Below are 22,095 nucleotides of genomic sequence, written 5' to 3'. Positions count from 1 at the left end.
GCAGGCACTGAATAGTGCTTGACTTTCTCAACTTTATTACTGGCAAAAGCAGATTTGATCAGTCAAGTCAAACGACATTTGAAAGTATATGTACAGATGTGAGGAAGTGCGGGGGCTCACGGTCAAAGGCAGAAGAGGGATCAATAGTGTGGTCCCTGTTAGCATCTATCTTTGGTAGCCATGTTCTTTGGGACTGGAGGTAATAGAAGAAACAATTTGGCTTATAGAATGTTAGCATGTGCTATGAACCTCATGATACGCACTGACATAATGGAAACCAAACCTTACAGTTAGCTTCTCCCCTACCATTAATGTAACCTTCAACGCACGAAGCTTTGTTATATCACTATGACATAATTTCTAGAAACTGTTTTAACGTGTCTGCTCACCTTTATAACCTCATCATGTCCCTGTTGTCTGGAACATAGCAAAAGTTAAATGAATGACCAAATACACTGACCCCAAGAGGTCTATGGCTAGAAAGTGCCTTAGCAACCGTCGAGCCTAACACGTTTGTTACACAGACATGGAGGCTGCTCACTCAGTGATTTGCCTAACTTCACCCCAGTGATGAATGAAAGAGTTAGGCCTAGAAGTCAGACTTGTTGACACTCAGTTCGTGGCTGACTTGAAGGCGGTAACACATTTTGGAACCATAGCTTTGGAGATCTAGGTCCACGCTCACAGGCCAAGTTTCAGGGACAGTGAGGCTGTTATGTATTCATTCTTAGTGGGTTGGGTAAGTGGATGAAGAGAGGAGTGCAGCTGTCAGCAGACCTGGGACCTCTGGATGACAGACCAGGTTCCTTAGGATGACTGTTGTGTGTGTCCTAGGACTAACTACTGTTAAGTTCCTGGAAGGACTGAAGATTCTCAATTAACTATAGGGATTACAACAAAATAAGCCATAAATAAAACCTTAGCTGAGATATTAGCAACTATGCCATGAAATAAAAAGTGCTTTAAAAAGGACTAGGTTATGATCATTTCAAACAATTTCACAAGGCTTTACCTTTGTCATTTGCTATAAAGACATTTCCTTTATTATTGTACCTTTTATTTAATGACTGCTATTTTCAGATCTCAAACATATAAAGCCTTCCAGGCTAAAAATATTAAGAGTTGTTTATAAAAGTAACTCGGGATTTATTTTAAAATATTTTAAATTTGGGGGCCCCTGGGTGGCTCAGTTGGTTAAGCAGGCAACTCTTGGTCTCAGCTCAGGTCATGATGTCAGAGTCCTGGGATCAAGTCTGAGTGGGGGGCTCCCCATCAGCAGGGAGTCTGCTTGAGGAAGCTCTCTCTCCCATTCCCTCTGCCCCGGCCCTCACCGTCTCTCTGTTTCTCTCAAATAAATAAATACATCTTTTTTTTTTTTTTTTAAAAGATTATATTTATTTATTTAATAGACAGAGATCACAAGTAGGCAGAGAGGCAGGCAGAGAGGAAGGGAAGCAGGCTCCCTGCTGAGCAGAGAGCCTGATGAGGGGCTTGATCCCAGGACCCTGAGATCATACCTGAGCCGAAGGTGGAGGCTTAACCCACTGAGCCACCCAGGCTCCCCTAAATAAATACATCTGAAAAAAATAAAATATTTAGAATGTATTTGATATTAAGCTAATGTTAACCAATGGATGTTAAAGACATTTTTTTTTTCCTCATGAGCAATGTGTCTCCCCACCCCCACCCTTTCCTTCCTTTGCTTTCAAGGGTCAAAACCTGATTGCTCTGATCTTTAATTTCCTCAGGAAAAAGTGATCCACGGCGTCTGCATGCCCCGAGGTTATCTGGAACTGATACCGAATCCTAAGGATGATGAAGTGGATCACATAAGAGCAACGTGTTTTAATAGTGACATCGTCCTGATGCCGGAGCTCTCAACCTTCCGGGTTCTGCCATGGGCTGAGAGAACTGCCAGAGTGATATGTGACACGTTCACTGTGACTGGTGAGCCTCTTTTGACTTCCCCTCGGTACATCGCCAAAAGGCAGCTGAGCCAGCTGCAGGACGCTGGCTTTTCCCTGCTCTCCGCCTTCATCTATGATTTTTGCATTTTTGCTGTGCCCGAAATTATCAATTCAAAGACCATCTCTTTCCCTGCTTCAACACTGCTAAATAATCATGACCAGCCTTTCATCCAGGAGCTCGTTGATGGTTTGTATCACACTGGAGCCAATGTCGAGAGTTTTTCCTCCTCCACCAGGCCCGGTCAGATGGAAATCTGTTTTTTGCCTGAATTTGGCATCAGTGCAGCTGATAATGCATTCACCCTCAGAACAGGTGTCAAAGAAGTGGCGAGGAAATATAATTACATCGCCAGCTTTTTCATCGAGACCGGATTCTGCAATTCAGGAATTTTGTCTCACAGTCTCTGGGATGTTGGGGGGAAGAAAAATATGTTTTGCAGCAATTCTGGAGTCGAAGAGCTCACGATCACTGGGAAAAAATGGTTGGCAGGGCTCTTGAAGCACTCTGCTGCTCTCAGCTGCCTGATGGCTCCTGCTGTTAGCTGCCGGAAGCGATATTCCAAGGAGAGTAAAGACCTCAAGGAGAGTGTGCCTACAACATGGGGATACAATGACAACAGCTGTGCTTTTAATATCAAGTGTCACGGTGAGAAAGGCAGCCGAATAGAAAATAAACTGGGCTCCGCGACTGCAAATCCATACCTGGTGCTGGCGGCGACGGTTGCTGCGGGCTTGGATGGACTTCAAAGCAGTGATGGTGTCCTGGCCGGTCCCAATGACAGCACGGACTTCTGTCAGGCCAAATCTGCCGAGATCCCTTTGAAACTGGAAGACGCTCTTGTAGCACTGGAGCAAGATCAGTGTCTGAGACAGGCCCTGGGGGAAACTTTCATTCGCTACTTTGTTGCCATGAAAAAATACGAGCTGGAAAATGAAGAAACAGATGCTGAGAGAAATAAATTCTTAGAATATTTTATTTAGACTAGAACCCTTAACTATTCTTTTGGAGATGTGTTTTTTAAGTAGCTGATCTCCCAGGGAGAAAAGAGTGGATTTTTATAATCAACGACAAAAGGACTACATAGGCTTTCGCTCTTTTTTGTCCCCATGGAATATTTGACGGATGAAGTGGGACTGCCGAGAGGATTCTGATAGTAGAAGCAAACAATAAAGTTGTGGTGCAGCTGTAATATGCAGATTTCCCAGGTCTTGTTGGTCAGTCATCGTTTCCGCTATGTATGTTGACCTAGAGAGAAATATTCAGTTATTTCAGGCAACAGATACATTCATAAAATAATAAAGTAGTCTTAAGAATTACAAAGCAAAATGTAAACGACTGAAAGAAAAAAAGAATTTCAATTATACACATACATTGTCACAGCCAGGGAGACAAAAATGCTTACTTATACAGTATCAGTAATCTAGATAAATAGAGGGCAGCCACTCTGTTACCTGCCCTTTCCCCATCCTTCTGCCATTACCCCTCCCATTGGCTCACCTGCCAGGAATGTGGCTAGGGGAACGCTGCTGGGAATGGAGCTCATGCAAGATGGAATAACAAGGAGGAAGCTCTGCTTTATGGAGCAAAATTTGCCAGAATCATTGTGCTTTCTAAATACGTAAGGTTTCAAAAATAATGTCACGATGACAAGTGAGCGGAAGGTTTCCCAGTACATCAACTTCTTTGTACCCTTCTTTACTAGCTCCTGAAAGTCCTGGGAAGTTCAAGGCTACAATGTCCACAAGAAACAAATCCATAAGAAATAAAATTTGATGGAGAACAATGAGGTCAAATATTTGAAAGTCATGAAAATTTTTCTTTAAACAATAGCCCATAAAAAGCCCCAGATATAAAACACAGGTGGAATGGGTGTGTGCTTGGGGATACGTGGGCTCTTCATGCTTTGTTCTGTTCTTCAGAGCTATGATTTCAAAGGCACCTGTCGTGCTTTGTGAAGTGTGAGAACAACAGTCTACATAACCAGGGCTATGTTTGCAGTTTAAATATATATTTAAATGACTGGTTCTGCTGCCCACAGAGGTCGCTATGTCCCCAAGAATATTAAATGTTCCAGACCTTCATTTGAATGAGATAATATTGTAATTATCACTAAAGTTTAGCCTCTTTGGGGAAGAAATCCAAAATCCACTGACTAGCAAATGAAAACCCTATTCTCCTGCTTAGGATCAAACAGGAGATTTTATGTTCAATTAAAACTGACAGTGGTCTCAATTTAGATAGCAAACACAAAAGCAGAGGATTAGACTTGGCTCAGATCCTCCTATTTGAATTCGTAGTACCCAGTAGCTTAAATAAGAAAAGTAATCTGTCCTTCACTAATTGCTCCCCTCTTTGCTCCTCTGAGCAGAAGTGTGTCTGGATACATAAGAATAATGTTCTTGGTGGATTAAAAAGTAGAGGAAAAGGTAGAGCAGAGTGGGTGGAGAAGGAAAGGAATTTGCCCTGAGTGGTCTGAGTATGAAATTCCATTCATTCTGTCATGGGAAGGATAGTTGGGAGGAACCAAGCCCATGACGGCTTGCTAGTTATTTGCCAATACCCATTCTCCCTCTGTTCTCAGGAATACCATCTAAATGTGTCAGTTGGGAACACACTATGGAAAATAAAATCACATTTCTGAGTTCTCACTGTGGCTGAGTGTGGCTGTGTTATTAGAGTCAGGCCAAAGAGCTGTAAGTAGAAGTGTTGTATGGAAGCTCTGGGAAACTTCTTTGAAGGACAGATGCTCTGTCTCCTGCCCTTTCTCTATCCTTCTGCATTTGCCCTTCCAGTTGGCTAACCTGCAGGTGTTGTGTCTAGAGTAATGCCCTTGGGAACGGAGCCCATCTACAGTGGAGTAACAAGGAAAAAGCTCTGCCTTGTGAAGCAGAACTCGATTTGCCTACATTCAGATTTTTACCTGGGAGAGAAATAAACTATCTGCTTTAAGGCACAGTGATTTTGTGTCTTTGTTACTGTGACAAAACTTACCTTCCTTCCTGCTTCTGTGACTGTGTGTATATGCATGTGTGTGTCTGCGTGTGCACGTGTGTCTGGGTGTGTGTGTATGTATGTGTGTGGGGAAACATTTGAGGCATTTGGAGATGAAGGAATAAAGATAGAATAAACAGGGAAAGACCATTTCCTCAATCTTTCCATATTTTTTTTTTTCTTTTTGAGAGAGACAGAGAGCAAACATGCCCTCGTGTGCAGGAGGGTGGGCAGAAGAAGGGGGGACAGTCTTCAGCAGGCTCTTGCTGGGCATGGAGCCTGACGATGCGGGGCTTGATCTCAGGATCTGGAGATCATGACCTGAGCCGAAATCAAGAGGCAGTCACTTAACTGATTGAGCCACCCAGGTGCCCCTCAGTCTTTCTGCCTTTTTTTTTTTTTTTTTTAAAGATGTTATTTATTTATTTGACAGAGAGAGATCACAAGTAGGCAGGGAGGCAGGCAGAGAGAGAGAGAGGAGGAAGCAGGCTCCCTGCTGAGCAGAGAGCCCAATGCGGGACTCGATCCTAGGACCCTGAGATCATGACCTGAGCCGAAGGCAGTGGCTTAACCCACTGAGCCACCCAGGCACCCAGTCTTTCTGCTTTTTGAGAGAGAATCTGAATTAGAGGGATCCATACACATTAAAAAAAACAACAACAACAAAAAAAACTGTACTGTCTCCCAGCCTAACAGAACTATACAGGCAACTTGGTCATGCATGGGCCTTCATGAAACATGGCTAGTGCTTTGGTTTGTTTTTTCCACAACAAATAGAAGATGTTATAAAAATTCTGCTAATCAAGTTGTTTGTAACCCCCTCCCCCTTACATCCTATTGGCAGAACTTGAAACAACACAACACTCAGGATGGCGGTGTGTGGGAATTATGTAGCTAGGAATAATACCTTCAGTGTTAATTGTGCCGTAGTGAGTTGACAGAAAATATTCAGTCATGTGTTATCAATAAGTTGGTATGGCCATCTTTGCAGAGATTTCCCTTGTGTGCTGATGCATATTGTTTTGTAAGGTAAACCCAAAGTAAACATGGGCCAAAGTTAGGGGGCTAAAGAAATATTGTGTAGATGTAAAACATTCAATCACCTGTTTTTTCTATTTCATTTATCTGTTCACAAGCTTTCTATTTCAGAGGGGAGTTTTTAAAATTTTTTTTATTTATCCATTTGAGAGAGAATGAGAGAACGCCAGCGGTGGAGGGGAGGGTGTGCAAGCAGGGGCAAGGTGGGGAGAGAGGGACGAGGAAGAAGCAAACTCCCTGCTGAGCAGGAAGCCTGACATAGGGCTTGATCCCAGGACCCTGATCATGTCTTGAGCCAAAGGCAGACACTTAGTCAACTGAGCCACCCAGGCGCCCCTCGAAGGGGGACTTTCTACTGATGCTTCTACCTTTTTAGCCTCAGCAAGAGAGCCAGATACTCACTCAACAGCATTTATTGGGTACATTTTGTGTGCTAAGCCTTCATACCAGGCTAGACTCAGAAAAAGATGAGCAGACAATGAAAGCGTTTGGATCTGTTTATCTTCAGCAGAATAAAATCTTCTTTTTTTTTTTTCTTGGTAGACCTAATGCTGAAAAAAACTATTTATTTGGAAGGCTGCTTTATGGCTTGAAAAGGACGCTTTATGAATCTCTTTACAGAAATTACTTTCTTATTTTCATTTACTATAATTGTTCTAATCAAAGCTTAGGGGAAAATGTGATTACTGAATTTAAAGTTGGTTATTAAATGAGTATACATAAGAAATGTAAATGAAAAACTATAATGTTTTAAGACTAGAAACTAAAACATTAGTATCATAGTGAGAAGTTTCTATTTTCAAGGACACTTCATGATCTTAAATTTCATTTTACAGTGTCTGAATAATAACGAAGCTTGAAATGATGATTTGAAGGCAATGAAAGATCTGAAAACTTTAATATGAATAAAAATTGAAAGTGCACCGTAAGGTCTGAACTTATCAGCAATGTACAACAGTTTATTGACTCACCTCCAGTCTCCTGTTTCACAAAATAGACTTCCCAATATGTTTGCAATATAGGTATTATTGGACAATACCTTTAATCTTGGATTTCCTATTCGAAGTGTCTCCAAACATTACATACGTACACAATGGCCTACATATTCTGTTAAAGTGTTTCTCAGATTGCCTGGAGTTGGCAGGATGGATTTCCCAAGTAGGATGTGAGTTCCAAGAATGAAGGGCACAGATCTTATTATTATTTGTGTTTGTATTTCTTATTCCTTGCAAATGTTCTGGAATTCAATACATGTTTAATCAACCAACCAACCAATCAATCAATCAATGTATATGGGATAAGCAGAATACAGTTCTATGTTTGTACAGTATAATACGGTCACACATATTCTCGTGCCCAGAGAGAGTAGCAAGTAGAAATGGGGACAGCTGAGAGTCGATGATGTGTGTGTGTGTGTTTAAAGATTTTATTTATTTAACAGAGAGACGGAGAGAGAGACAGCAAGAGAGGGAATACAGGCAGGGGGAATGGGAGAGGGAGAAGCAGGCTTCCTGCAGAACAGGGAGCCTGATATGGGACTCGATCCCAGGACCCTGGGATCAGGACCTGAGCCAAAGGCAGACGCTTAACGACTGAGCCACCTAGTGCCCCCTGATTTGTGGTTTGTTATTAGCTCTGAAATTTCTGCCATTAGATGAACTTCCTCAGCTTCTCCATTTCTAGGAACTCTTGAGTAAACAATTAGATCATAAAAACAGAGAGCAGAGTGGAGTAGTAATCATGCTTTTTGGCCACACTGAATCCTTCAGTAACTTCGTTTTATTTTGAGAATTCCTCACCTTTTGTCTCCTGTCACCCAAGGTAGAAGTTAGAACTTCAGTTTTCCAGGTTTTCTTGCAGTCGTGGTGCAGACTCTGCCAATCAGATGCAATCATTCAACCCTCATGGACTCTACTTTGGGTAAATCCGAGGAGGGAGCAGTGGCCAGAATTCCTGTGGTAGCATCCTGGGGTGGTGTTGGTGGGACAGTTTTGGGTGACAGTGGCTTAGGGTCTCGTGCAACAGTCAGCGTAGCTTCTAAACCTGACTTTCTGACCCTCCCAGATTCTGTGACTTACCTAATATCTCTTAATAAAGTCATTTTTCTGCTTAAAATAGCTAGAATTTGCAAAAAGACCCAGAGACAGTACATAAGGGGAAAACTTGGATAAGGGGAAAAGGTATAAAAGGCAGAGAGTACGTCTTAATCTGAAGAGTAGAACAAGTTGATGTTTATATTAGGTTTCGACTAAACAAAATTTTATTAGGCTTCGTGTACCAAGCATCATCCGGGTGCTCTTGTACTTGCTGCCTCATTTGACGGTCTCTACAATTTCAGGAGCATGGTATGCTCATTGTTGTAGGTGTAAGAGAGGTAAGAATCAGGAGTTAAGTGCTGGCAGAACTGAGGATCCAATCCAGCCTTCCATGCTTGGAGCATCACGGTCTCTGTGTTCTACCCAAATGTCATTCCCTACACAGTTCCAGCTGAGAACAACCCTGAAAATGAAGCTGCCCATCATATTTTAATGTTAAGGCTTTGGGGCACCAAAGTGCAGGTAGACCCTTAAATAAACGTGCCTTCCCTTTTCGTTAATATGGGTTCAATTTAACGTCATTGCACCAAGTTTTAGTCAATATGTTCGACAACAAATAAATCCCAGCAAACCAGATGTGGAATTGTTCAGGTAACAGATAGCAGATACCTCTACCCAGGCCAGAAGATCTCATCACAAAGGAGTATCAGGTCATCACAGCATCTATTTCAGAACTATTCTTAAAGAAGAATAGTAATCAAAGCCTTAAATAGTTTTATAATTTTTTGAACGTAAATAACAGGTTTCGCACAGTCCTTAGAATTCGAACTGAAATTATTTTGTTCCATCTTCAGAAATATCCTTTGACAGACAAGTGTTCAGCATTCACCGAGAGCACAGAAGATTTGATACTTCTCTCTGGCTGCTTAAGGAATAAAGGATAAGAAAGCACATTGATTTTTAAAACAGTCAGCTCACCTGAAGGGAAAAGGTGTAAATTAAGGTGAAAAGAGAATCCGCTGAGTATCTGGCACATGATGAGAAGGTTTCTTTTTTTCCTTTAAGACTTCTCTTTCTTTTATAATTTGATCCAGTTGATTAACTGAACATTTATCTGGAAAGGAAAGAAATGAATGACTTTAATTAATAGCTGTACAAAGAACTTCCAATATGCAATTCATTGAAAATGAATGAGTGTCTGTGGATTGGACATATACAAGGGATTTGCTGAATAAATTGTTATATGTGGAGAACTTTGCAAAATTAAGCTAGAGGGCGGCAGCGTACCGTCAAACATTCAGAACCGGTGGCTTGGAATTCATCACGAAACCTAATATTAAACATGAAAGTAACCAGACCTTAAATGAATGGAAATTGAAAAAAAAATGTATTAGACATACTAACAGTAGAAATGCATTTCCAATCACATGACTTGCATTTGAATATATTCAGGTTAACAGATATTAAGTACAGGCTCAATATCGGGGTCGGGGGGAGAGAAGAAAAGAGCACTGGAAGGATATAATATTCCTGACACTGAAGGGTAGATTCAAGAGCCATTAGAAATATGAAACCATGGAAACATTAGCTTCATTATGTGATGCCTGAAATTAATCCAGGTTTTTAAAATTCTGGATGACTCTGCAATGGATTTGGAATAAATAGTTCTGAAAAGGACTAAAGAAGAAATGTTTAATATTTAATAAGCTATGAAAGGAATGATAAAAAAAAACCTAGCTATAATTTGTTACTTATTTGGAGGTTCATTTCCATGAATCAGACTATAAAAGCCTCTAAAACATCTATAAATTAAATAAATTCCCCAAAGTGAGAGTTTTCTTTCTGAGATTACTAGAAAACACATGCCAACTCACCTTTTATGATTAAACTTAAGTGTCAGAAGTGAAAAAAAGGTGGCTCAGTTTTAGATTGTTATTGACTTAGATCCTAAACAGCCTTTCTATTTAACTCATTAAAAAATTGTTTTGGAGAGATCTTTGTCCATGAATTACTGAAGAGAAAGGTGCAAAACTGAACAATACACGTTTCATTCTCACAAAGAATTTTCAACTTCACTGAAGGAGTAAGACGTATTTTTCAATGTCTATGAATTGAGGACAGATAGTGTTGCAGAAGAGAACAAAACAGCATAGAGGAGAACGCCATTGATCTAGTAATACTAAAGTCTGTCTGTATCTTGTTTGTATGTCCCTGACTCCAATCTTTCTCTCACCTGGATAGACTGGGTTATCAGGATCCATGTCTCCAGGACATGAAGAAGTGTGGCTGGGAAGAAAGAAGAAACAGCACCTGCTTTGGGCTCTTCCCCTTCCTTCATTCCCTGACAGGGAACTGGCTTTTCACCTCTGCTTTGTCACCTAATAATGTAAGAGACATCTCTTAGATATTCTCAAGGCCCTGTTCTTCTGGCCTTCTCAGACTCCAATGCTACCAATTACCCTTCTTTACTGTATCACCTATGTGGCCCATTCTTTTTTTTTTTTTTTTTTTTTAAAGATTTTATTTATTTATTTGACAGAGAGAGATCACAAGCAGGCAGAGAGGCAGGCAGAGAGAGAGGAGGAAGCAGGCTCCCTGCTGAGCAGAGAGCCCGATGCGGGCCTCGATCCCAGGACCCTGAGATCATGACCCGAGCCGGAGGCAGCGGTATGTGGCCCATTCTTGATGTTTCTTTCCCACCAGAATTTAAACATGTTGACACATTTCTAATGGGTGTAATACTCACACATCCCAGGAGTGGGAAGAAACTCAATCAATCCCAAGTACCATTCCTACTTTCCAATTTTAAATCAACTTTTTGATTAGGTTACATACCCTTGCTCTTTTTAAAAAAATTTTTTAAAAATTATTTTAGATTTTATTAATTTGTCAGAGAGAGAGAGAGAGTATGTGGGTGGGGTGAAGGGCAGAGGGAGAAGCAGATTCCCTGCTGAGCAGGGAGCCCCATGAGGGGCTGGATCTTGAGACTCCAGGGTCATGACCCAAGGTGAAGGCTGAGGACTGAGCCACTCAGGTGCCCTGCCCTTGCTCTTTCTACCTCCTGTTGTCATTTACTCCTGACAGGTCCGTACCAACGGACTGCTCTCACCCACGTCAACAGTGACCTCCCTCCCTCTTGTTAAACCTGATGGCCATGTCTCCTTTATGTTTTAAGCCTGCAAGGCAGGTAGAATTTGATACAGTTGACCTCTGCCTTTTCGTTGAAATGGTTTTCTCTTGACTTGTAAGAGGCTCCAGGTTTTCTTCTTTCTCCTCACTTCTTAATCTCCTATGAACTTCTGTCTGTCTGATATTTATTGTTGGCTATTATTCAGGATCCTTATCCTCTCTCTCAAAAGTCCTCTCCTCATTCTAAAATGTGTCCCTGTAACATCTTATCTATTATTAGTTTTACTTTTCATTGATTAACAGTTTTGGTTTGAAGTAATGGCAACCACATTGAACTTGATTAAATAAAAGAGGAGTTTTGGTTTTTTTTCTGGTAGATGTAGAAGTATGCCTCATGGGCCATAAAAACTTAGATGCAGTGAGGTCCCAGAAATGGGTCTAATCAGGGACCAAAACACTGCAGATAAACCAGGACAGCTGTTCTCATCTGTGTTTCTCTTCATGCCAGCATTGTGCTTTCTCTCTTGCCATAGCCTGGCTTTCTGTGTTTCTTTCTCTGTGCAATGGAGAATGGCTCTGGGACCACAGACCAGATTCTTATCTCTTATGTTCAATAAGCCCCTGCCTGAAGCTGAACTTTCCAGTTCCAACTCCAAATTGTCTGGTTCAGTTTGGCCAATGTGCCCATACATGCAGATAACTGTGGCCTGCAAGGGAGAAGTGACAGTGTACAATCATGACTGTTTTCTCTATTACAACATGGGGGGGTGGCACAGAGAAGGGGGAATCCTTGCAGGATGATGGGAAAAACCCAGTGATTGTCCATGGTAAGTTACATCACTTCCGTTGTCATCTACAAGCAGATGGCTGGCAAATTGATTCCTCAAAAGGCACTTCCACTCGAATGCCTCCCCACCAACCCCCAACTTAAACTCAAAATCCAGTATTTAACTCATGACCTTTGGCCTAAAAATCTCCATATCAGACCTCTATTATTCTTTCAGTCTTCACTGGTCTCCTTCTAGAAGAGCTCCTTGTCACGCCAAGTTACTGGTCATTTGCTGCCATCCATAGTTTAAGCCCAGGAGACCTGGTGAGACATGTGGTCTCTTCTCTTAAAATAGTCAGGGCTCCCCCTCCCCGCTGATCCCTCTCATCTGTCCACATTAGCATTGCTTCACCTTTTTCTGGTCTAAAGGGTCTTCTGAGTCTGTCATGTCCTCCATCCCCGATGGGCCTACACAGTCCACTGGGCAGAGTCAGCTATGGTTTCACCCTATCCCACACACTGGTTCACAGCTGGTCTGCCATTTCTTTCTATGCTTTTGGCATGTGATCCTGGGCAAGTAACCTAATTTCTTCGAGCCACGTTTCTTTGGTTAATAAAATAAGGATATCCTCCTTCACCACAGCAGGAGGCCTGTTACAATAATTCCTCCTCCTGCCCACCTTTTTAACTTAAAAAGACTATAGGAGTGCCTAGGCAGCCCAGGTGGTGAAGCATCTGACTCTTGATTTCAACCCACATCATGAATCTCAGGGTTGTGTGATGGAGCCCTGTGTCTGGTCCCATGTTGGGCTCTGCATTGGGCATGGAGCCTGCTTAAGATTCTCTCTCTCCCTCTGCCCCTCCCCCCGCCAAGTCATGCTCTCTCTAAAAGAGAAAAAAGCATCCGACTCTTGATCTCCGGATTTCTTTGTATATTCCTTTAAAAATGTTTCTTTTTATCTATTTATTTATTTATTTATTTATTTATTATTATAATACATGTTATAATAAATAATAAATAAATATTTATTTATTATAAATAAAAATTTATTCTTTTTAAAAATGTTCCTTTAAAAATCCCTTTAAAGAAAAACACTAAATGAATGATCATATGGCTTGGTCTTCTAACAGTTAACTGAAAATTTTGCTAAGACTTAGATGAACAGAAGCCTAAAGCTGAGTGGAGAATAAAGAAATGTCTTGACTGAAATCTGCAGAGAGCATCTGAATTGGACCCCACATGCCGCCTACTTCAAATCTTCTTGGCTTCTCTTTCTAGTACAAAACAACAACCTAAGGCTTCGATTGGCAAGGTCGCTTGCCACAGTTGGAGCTCCTAGAGACAGTGGGATAGAATGATACTCTCACTTCAGGGATACTCATTTTTCATATTCATGTACCCAGTCAAAGAGATCTCATCCTGCATGGTGGCCTTCTACTTTGTTTTGGTCAGGGCACAGTAATTGTTTCTGCTAGTCCTGCAGTTCCCAGAGCTGTTACTCTTCCCTGACGGTATGAGAGAGGAGGAAAAAAAAATAGTGAGGCAGCTTTGAGAATCACGTTGGTTACAGGGACGCCCTAAAACAGTGCTGCCCAGAGCTGCTCAAAGGGATCCTTGCAACAGCAGAAGCGTCATTTCCGAGCTTTCCAGAAATGCGAGCTCTCAGGCCCAGGAATGTGTGTTTTCATAAGCGCTTTAGGCGATCTCTCTGCAAGCTCAGGTTTGAAAAGCACTGACCTGCAAGAGCGAGACCTGCCCAGGAGTTCGGGAGATTTCCGTAAGGCCCAAATCCAAGGGGAAAATACACAAAGTCTTTGTGGCTTTTGAGAAGCTACTCCCCTGCTTCTAGTTCCTCGTGCCCCTGAGGCTAACATTTGCTATTCTAAACTGCTACAGAGCCAAACAGCTGTTCTCACACCTAGGATATCTTCTTAATACTCTAAAAAGGCTTTTACACGCTTCAAAAAAGTACGTTATCTGCTGTGCTATTAGGTCCAATGTGATGACTATTAATCACGTTTGCAGCTAAGACAGTGAAAAGCTTCTTGACAGGTGAATGATCTCACTTCAGTCCCTCACTTCCTTCTTTAAGGATGGAGAGAGACTCTATATGAAGAATAGTCTCAGGGCACCTGGGTTGCTCAGTTGTTAAGCCTCTGCTTTCAGCGTGGGTCATGATCCCAGGGTCCTGGGATGGAGCCCTGCATCGGGCTCCCTGCTCAGTGGGAAGCCTGCTTGTCCCTCTCCAACTGCCCTGTGCTGTGTTCCTTCTCTCCCTCTTTATCATAAATAAATAAAATCTTTAAAAAAATATATATATAGACTCTGATTGAATGGCTCCCAACTTACTGGGTTTAGGATATTAAGAATACAAGTTTGGCTGGATATTTAACCTTGTTAAGCTATCTGATATTTGTAGCAGGCAAAATTCTTGCATGATCAAGAAGTTACATGGCATTTGTTTGGTACTAGTTGGGGTTATGCAATGCCTCTTAATTCTCTCAATGCCTCTTAGTTCTCTCTGATAATAAGCACATTTTTCTCATAGGACAGAAACAGCTAGGTCAGGATATACACTCACAATAGGAAACACATTGTATACATTGCATTTGTCCACGTTCCTATTAAAGATTCTGAAATTTCTGAAATGCATTGTCCATATCAGATTCTCACACACACACACACACACACACACACGAAAAAAAGAGAGAGAGATGTGTATTTATCCACAATAGATCTAAGCCTCTACGTAAAAACATACACAAATGTGCGATTTGCAAAGTGCAGTCATTATGCCTACTGGGACTGTCTAGTGCAGAATCTTCCATGATGCAGTCTGGAATTAGACTCTTGGCTTGAGTCCCAGCCCTATCTCTCATTATCTCTGTATCTTTGTGAAGATTTTGTAAACTTTCTGTGCTCAGTTTCTGCATCTGTAAAAGGAGGCTCAAAATAAAATCTCAAAAGTCAACGTGAGGATTAAATTAGTTAATGCATGGAAAGCCCCTGAAATAGTGCCTGATATTTGTTAAACATGAAGTAAATATTTGCAAACAAATCATAGTATTATTATTTTTTCTTGTGACAGAGAAAACACGGATTTCCTTTTACCCTGTTCCTGTGGTTTGAGACCTTCCCAGCTGGCGACTATGTTTTAAAAAAAGGAGTTTTCTTAGAGACATTTATGGTAGGTTTGTATAAAGGAAGCACATATGGGGGCGCCTGGGTGGCTCAGTGAGTTAAGGCCTCTGCCTTCAGCTCAGGTCATGATCCCAGGGTCTTGGGATCGAACCCTGCATCGGGCTCTCTGCTCTGCAGGAAGCCTGCTTCCTCCCCTCTCTCTCTCTGCTTGCTTCTCTGCCTACTTGTGATTTCTCTTTAAAAAAAAAAAAAAAAAAGGAAGCACATATGGAGACCAGTTTTAGGCTTTAACCCTGATGTCTTCTGGCCTCTGTGTTTGTTTTCCTCTTTCCCATTGTAAATAATTCCCGGACAGGATTATGGGAGTGCCCTCCTCTTCCCTCCTCTCTTTTCTCTTTTTTCTCCTCTCCTTTCTTTGTTTTCTTAGTGTATGGTTTTTAAAAATTTACTTTATTACTTGTAATACACTTCAGAAGTCATCCTTTTAAAAAAAAAAAAAAAAAAGATTTTACTTATTTACCTGACAGACAGAGATGACAAGTAGGCAGAGAGAGAAAGGAGGAAGCAGGCTCCCCGCGGAGCAGAGAGCCCGATGCGGGGCTTGATCCCAGGACCTTGGGATCATGACCTGAGCTGCAGGCAGAGGCTTAACCCACTGCGCTACCCAGGTGCCCCATCAGAGGTAGTCTTTGACTGACAGAAAATATAATAGTATATCAGATTCAAGTGGTCCTTCAAACATTATTCTTGGGGTCTGCGTTGGTGATATAGTGGTGAGCATAGCTGCCTTCCAAACATTATTCTTCATGGTTATATTTTATACACATGTAAGAAGAAGACGACTTTTGCAAGTGGAACTTTCTGGAAGAAATCCCACATAGTATGGATTTTCATCTGCCTGTGAAGTTGAAAGGAATCTTTCTAGCATACCAAATCACACTGTGTTTCTTGAACAATACAAAGGAATGAAATGCAAGACTATTCATTCATTTGCTTACTACCAAGTACAATTTTCGTGTTAAGTCAAAGAAGAAATACGCAGGGTTAAGAGAAAGGCAGATTTGAATAATTTATATAAAGGACAAAAACACACAAAAAACAATGTTTGACACTGGGGTTTCTCTGAAAAGAGCTCATTTTATTAGATTTCAAGGAAATCAAGCTCATTCTGAAGAGTAGCCTTTTAAACAAAAATTGTTCTCAGTGAGGAATATCTATAAATTTAGAAATTAAATATTATGAATTAACAACAGCACTGAGATCAAGAAACATAATATTACACATTTTATGTTTCCTATATAATTTTCAAATCTGAAAACCTTGTAAGACTTTCTTTCCTGAAGACTTTAAAAAAAATCATCTTCAGTCTAGTAATCTATTTTGTGCTACCTCATTTAGTTCTACATGGTTCAAATAGTAATTAACAGTCTTTTCTATATAGGAAAAAAATGGGCAAATTAAGATATTCAAAGTAATCTCAAAGTATTTATAAAATATAGTTAATCTTAAAACGAATGATCACATTGTTATTTCTCCTTTCAAATTTATATTATGAACTTTGGTATTAACACTGTTTTTTGTGAGAACAAAATCTTTCATCTTTCTTCCTAGGAGGAAGATTAGCAACACACATCTTATGCCAGGAACTGTTCTCCTGAGGTTGTTTTTTCATGAATTCCATACAGAACACTGTTTGCTATTGTTCATGGTTGGTTAGAGCCATATCTCAGGCTACGAAGGGCTGCTACTGAGAAATTCACAATGAATTAATGAAATTTCAAGTTTTGTTACCATAGAGTGACACAATAAAATCCTCTGGGATCCATATTAAATCAGAGGGTTTCACTATCAAGTGACTCAGTTGGTTTCATGCTACTGCACAGTGAATAAGAGTCTCTCGATAAACCCACACCATGAGCTTCTATATATCGTACAGTAAATCAATAGCATTTTACAACAGAATTATATGGTAAGCTTCCCTGTGCTTTACTCTAAATCAATGGAGATTCACAATAGGATTCACCTTTTAGCTTCTATGAATTGCATGGTAAATCAAGTATCTTTATTTATTTTAAAACTGGAGAGTTGCTATTACATTAGGCAATATAGCTATAGGCATAACATTTCTGATAAGAATGAAGTCTTATTTCCAAGACTTGCTTCAAGATCATGAGGCAAGTTAGTGAGTTTCTCAAGAATAAAGGTAGGCGTTTCTAGGATGTCAGTTATTGGGGCCATTTGGACAAAAGGAGCAAAACTTACTGGAAGGGGCAATACAATTTTCTGAACCACAAACTCATGAAGAAACCAAGGGCTAAGAAATCTTTCTGTTGGTTAAGGATAAGATGATGATGGGAAAAAAGATTCACAGAGAATGAAGAAGTTGTAAAATGGGAGAGAATGGGATGCTTGTCAAACATTGATTGAAAATCCCATCCAGCAACTACTAAAAATTTTATTATTTCTTGCCAGAGAGAAATAGTTACTTGATTCCATAGTTTCTTTTTTATTTAGGATATTTTAGGGGTTAGGGAAAAAACATTTCAGGAGAAAATATTTAACCGATCTGGAAATATTTTCTCAATTCTGAAAACTTCATGCCTTTTTGGCACAATGTTATTAATTTTATAGACTAAATTTAAATAGGGTGAGTTCAGATTGGGTTTTAGTGTATGGTGGGGGGAAGAATTATGAATATCAAATTTGATTTTAAAGAGATTTTCACTTACATGATGATCAAATGAGGTAGACCTTTCAGAAAATCCAAAGTGTGAGTCTTCCAAGCAGATACAGAACAAACATTTTAGGAATGTGAAAGATACCAGTTATTCCTCACCTTTCTTTTAAGGATGAGGAACCAGGCCCAGAAAATTTTATATGACTTGCCCAAGGCTGTTAGTTACTGGCAGAACAAAAATTATATCAGGATCTGCTAATTTCCAGTCTTGTGCTTTATTTCCCCCTTTTTTATGCTGTACGATGTCATCTTCCTATTATCTCATATTTAAATAGAATTTTTGTGCTGTCACTGGAACTTGTAAAATATTTTTGCCCTTGAATATGCCCTTTTATTTGCGTTTTGCCATGTTTTAAAGCCCCATTGGTTTTCTGCCTAGAGGAATTTTGAATTAAATTGCCTTTTGGGTTCTAAATTTGTTTTAAAACTCATTTCAAATTGGCTCATAAAACTGTGAGCTTGTCCTGCTTGAGTTTGGGCCCATCCCCTGATTTAAATTGACTTAGACATAAACTGGAGGTAATTTCCAATTTTTCTCTACTTCCCAATCACCAGTCAGACTTCCGCTATCCTGTTCTACGTTCTTATGACAGAAACTGAAGAAAGTTTCCCAACCCTTGAGGTGATTTAGAAAACCTTGGGCTGGATTCAAACACATTAAGAAAAAAAAAAAAAAGGAGTAGTGGTAGATTTTAGTATAAAAAGTATATTCAAACTTGTTCCAGGAAAAAAATGCCAGCAGGTGTCGATGACGCATAGTCCTCAGTCCTTTTTCACCTCATTAGCTTTTGACTGCCTGACCCTGGGTGCTTATGGCTATGTCAGAGTCGGCTGCTGGCTTTCTAGTTTCTCCCAGGAACCTGAATCATTCCTGCTCACTCATCTTAAAGCTTTTATTGACAATATCCTTTGGGAATTGGAGTAGTGGAGAAATACTATGTAAACACATTGGCTCTGTTTGGGGCACTGTGACCTCTAAGCTTCAATGACCTTTGAGATTTTAATTCCATCTACTTTGTATCCAGTCCAGCCTGGAGCTCCTAACATTTTTACCTTCCTTCCCCACACTGAAGTCCTGAAATACACAAGGGGGCAAAGTTTTAAGCAAGAGTTTGTAATGGAGATTCCATGAGTAAGCGTGTGAGGGTGTGTTTCAGCATTTGTGCGTGGATGTGTGTAAGTAAGTTAGAAATAGAAAATCATCCACATATTTTTTTACATGAGTGAAAGGAAATGCTTTTTCTTAGTTTATATCTGTTGGGCAAAGGAGTGAAATTAGGATACATTTCTGTTTGTCACTTCCGCTTTGGATACTTTAGCGTCTGATCCAGTGGAAGGCAGGCTCTCTGGCAGCTGCCGACCCAGTTCTCTGCTCCCTGTGGGGGCTACACCCAAGCTGCAGACAGATATCCATATGTCATCATTCAGGTGATAACTCTATGACTGCAGCCCAGAGAAAGGAAGAAGGCACAGAGAGAGCACTGAACTGGGGGAAAACTAAACCAAACGGCTCTGATGATTTCCCCCCAGGGATTTCTCTTTGGCTGCACCTTGCAGTTATCTGGGGAGCTTTGAAAAACCCTGATGAGGTGCCACCCCAAACATTCCTGCTGAGATTGGTCTGGGGTGGGGCCTGAACATCAGATTTAAAAAAAAAAAGAAAAACCAAACCCAAAACAACCTCCTGAAGTGATTCTAGTGTGCAGCTGAGTTGTTCTTAATCTTGGCCTTAAGGACTTATTGACTATCAATTCTGCTTTTGATTTAACCAATAATTCTCAGACCTGCCTGTGAATGAGAATCTCCTTGGGAGGCTGTTAAAGACACAGATTCCTGGCCTCATCTTGCTCAACTAAACAGAATTACTTGAGGGCAGGTCCCCAAAAATCTGCTTTTAAGGAAATACCTCCTCAGTGATATTTTACACAGCCAGCTACTTGAGAATTGCTTATCTGTCCTGACAACTGCGGAATGATTTCTGCTGGCTTGTGTCCTTGAAGTTCCGTGGGGACTCCTGACAGTACTGTTCACAGCTGAGGAGGGGAAGGGTTTCCAGTTTACAGAGAAGTGGAATTTATGCTGGAAACATCTTCCAGATGGGAAGAAGAATAGGAGGGACTATAGAAAAGGAGGAGAAAAATCTTTGTGCCATTTTAATCCTGTTTATTGATAAACCACTCTTGAGGTAAGTATAAATCAATCAAGTGAGTCTCTAATGATACAAAAGAACTGGGTTTGCATCCTGGGACTGCCACTTACCCTTGTGTAAACTTCAACAATGAAATGGACATAAGAAGAACAAAACTTTTGTGGGGTTACTGTGAAATAACATATGTAATGTGTCTAGTACAGTCTTTGTGTGGGAGATAGTAAGAGGCAGCCATTACTTTTATGGCACATACATAATTTTTTTTTTTTTTCTGAGCAATAATACATGTAGAGAGGATGGCAAGGAGAGGATAATTAAGCAGAAGCATATCAAGCCTGGAACAGTCGTAAAACTTAATTGCCATCGATTAAGAAAAACAAAAAATTTCAAGGTTGTTTTTTATTTGAATCTTACTTATTACACTGCTTTTAAAAATGTAGGCCATTTGAAAAATGCAATTTTGTGTTTTGAAACATTTTATTTTAAAATCATTAGTGACTTTGATCTAACCAAGAACATATCTATCCAAGAACATGTGCAATTATCACTGGTATTGCAATCATCATCCACGGAATTACTTTTGTATCCTAGATATGCAAAAATAGCTTAAAAGATAAATTTTTGGCTTCATCATATTGAGTTTTCTTTTTTCTTCTCCAAAACCCTATAAGTTTCTTAAATTACAGGAAAACATAATGAGTGAATTTGAGTCTGATATTTATTAAATAGGCTACCCATTTGATCTGATGTATCAGTTTTAATATATTCAAGCCTCTTATAGACTATGTGAATATGAACAGCAGGCTGGCTACATTTCTTTGGCTTCATTGGTAAAGCCTATGATTATAAATGGCAAGAAGACTTAAAATATCTCCTGATCTGGCAATAGGAAACCATCACATGTACTCTCCTCATAGCCTAGTTTCAGAGAATGAGAGAACAAGGAAGACGTGTTTTTACCATTGCAGAAGTTCCTTTTTTTACTTAGTATGGACCCCACACACAAAGTCTCCAAGACCTATGAGTGAGTCATAATATCGTTATCCCTTTATAAAAAATATAGTACTGGTGACCTACTTAAAAAAGTATCATTGGTAACCACCATAGACCCATAAATGCACAAACAAATGAACAGAAGAAGACTTCCAAGGCCCAGGGGTATAGGGATGTGAGAACCATAGACATCGGTTCTCAAGGGCAGTAAGTCCAGAGGAAGAATGAGTGGAAGATGTGGACTTCACACAATAGTTTAAGGGTATAGAGTGAGAGCTTCAAGTTTCAATAGATACTGCAAAACAAACTTAAGAAATTAATGGTTTCAAAGACAAGGAAAGAAAGGAAGATTTCAAAGACTTCTCGGATGAGGACATTTTATAACATTGTATAACATCGTAATGTTGATGGGGAATAGCTTATTAAAAGTAATTTGTATTTGATCAAAGCTGTAGAATAATTAGCTTAAGTATGTGGTTTATTCTCCAGTGGCGCACCCCATTTCTGAGAGATCCCCAGAATGGGCTGGATCAGAGCAGTTATGCATTAAGGCATGCTAAGAGGCCCACATATTCTTCTGACATCCGAATAGCAGTTGTTCATGGGAGCTTAACGTGTTTTTCATTACTCACACAAAAGAGTAAGATCTTTGAGGATTGCATTCATATAATTAACAAAAAGACAGATTCCTCTAGCCTGGAGGATTCAGGTCTTCTCAGGTTCTCCAGAGAACTTTTCAGAGAATAATGAATAATCCAAAATCCTATTAACATTTGAGTTCTCACAGGGTGGCATACACCTAGTCATGCTTGATGAGGGGTGTAATTTAGGTAACCTAAGCAGAAATCCATCCTTATGTCCCCTATTTTGCTTCTTTGATGACAAAGTAAGTGTCTATCATCTTTTTTTTTTTTTTTAAGATTTTATTTATTTATTTGACAGAGGGAGAGAGATCACAAGGAGGCAGAGAAACAGGCAGAGAGAGAGAGGGGGAAGTAGGCTCCCAGCTGAGCAGAGAGCCTGATGTGGGGCTTGATCCCAGGATCCTGAGATCATGACCTGAGCCGAAGGCAGATGTTTAACCCACTGAGCCACCTAGGCATTCCATGTCTGTCATCTTATAAAAAGTTTCATGTGTTTATA

The 22,095-nt window shown here is 40.2% G+C and overlaps 1 protein-coding gene across 10 annotated transcripts in view; it reads left to right on the top strand.

Annotated features, from left to right (window-relative positions):
- Positions 1–4,918, top strand: part of LGSN (lengsin, lens protein with glutamine synthetase domain) — a 41,648-nt gene extending 36,730 nt beyond the window's left edge. For all 10 annotated transcript variants that reach the window (XM_032340363.1, XM_032340360.1, XM_032340355.1 and 7 more), the window contains one exon: positions 1,749–4,918. In XM_032340363.1, the coding sequence (XP_032196254.1) occupies positions 1,749–2,948 (1,200 nt within the window). In that variant the 3' untranslated portion in view covers positions 2,949–4,918. The remainder of the gene's footprint in view (positions 1–1,748) is intronic.
- Positions 4,919–22,095: the final 17,177 nt, after the last annotated feature.

Source organism: Mustela erminea, chromosome 4, assembly GCF_009829155.1.
Source record: "Mustela erminea isolate mMusErm1 chromosome 4, mMusErm1.Pri, whole genome shotgun sequence".
Taxonomy (NCBI): domain Eukaryota; kingdom Metazoa; phylum Chordata; class Mammalia; order Carnivora; family Mustelidae; genus Mustela; species Mustela erminea.
This window is presented reverse-complemented; position numbering and strand designations above follow the sequence as displayed.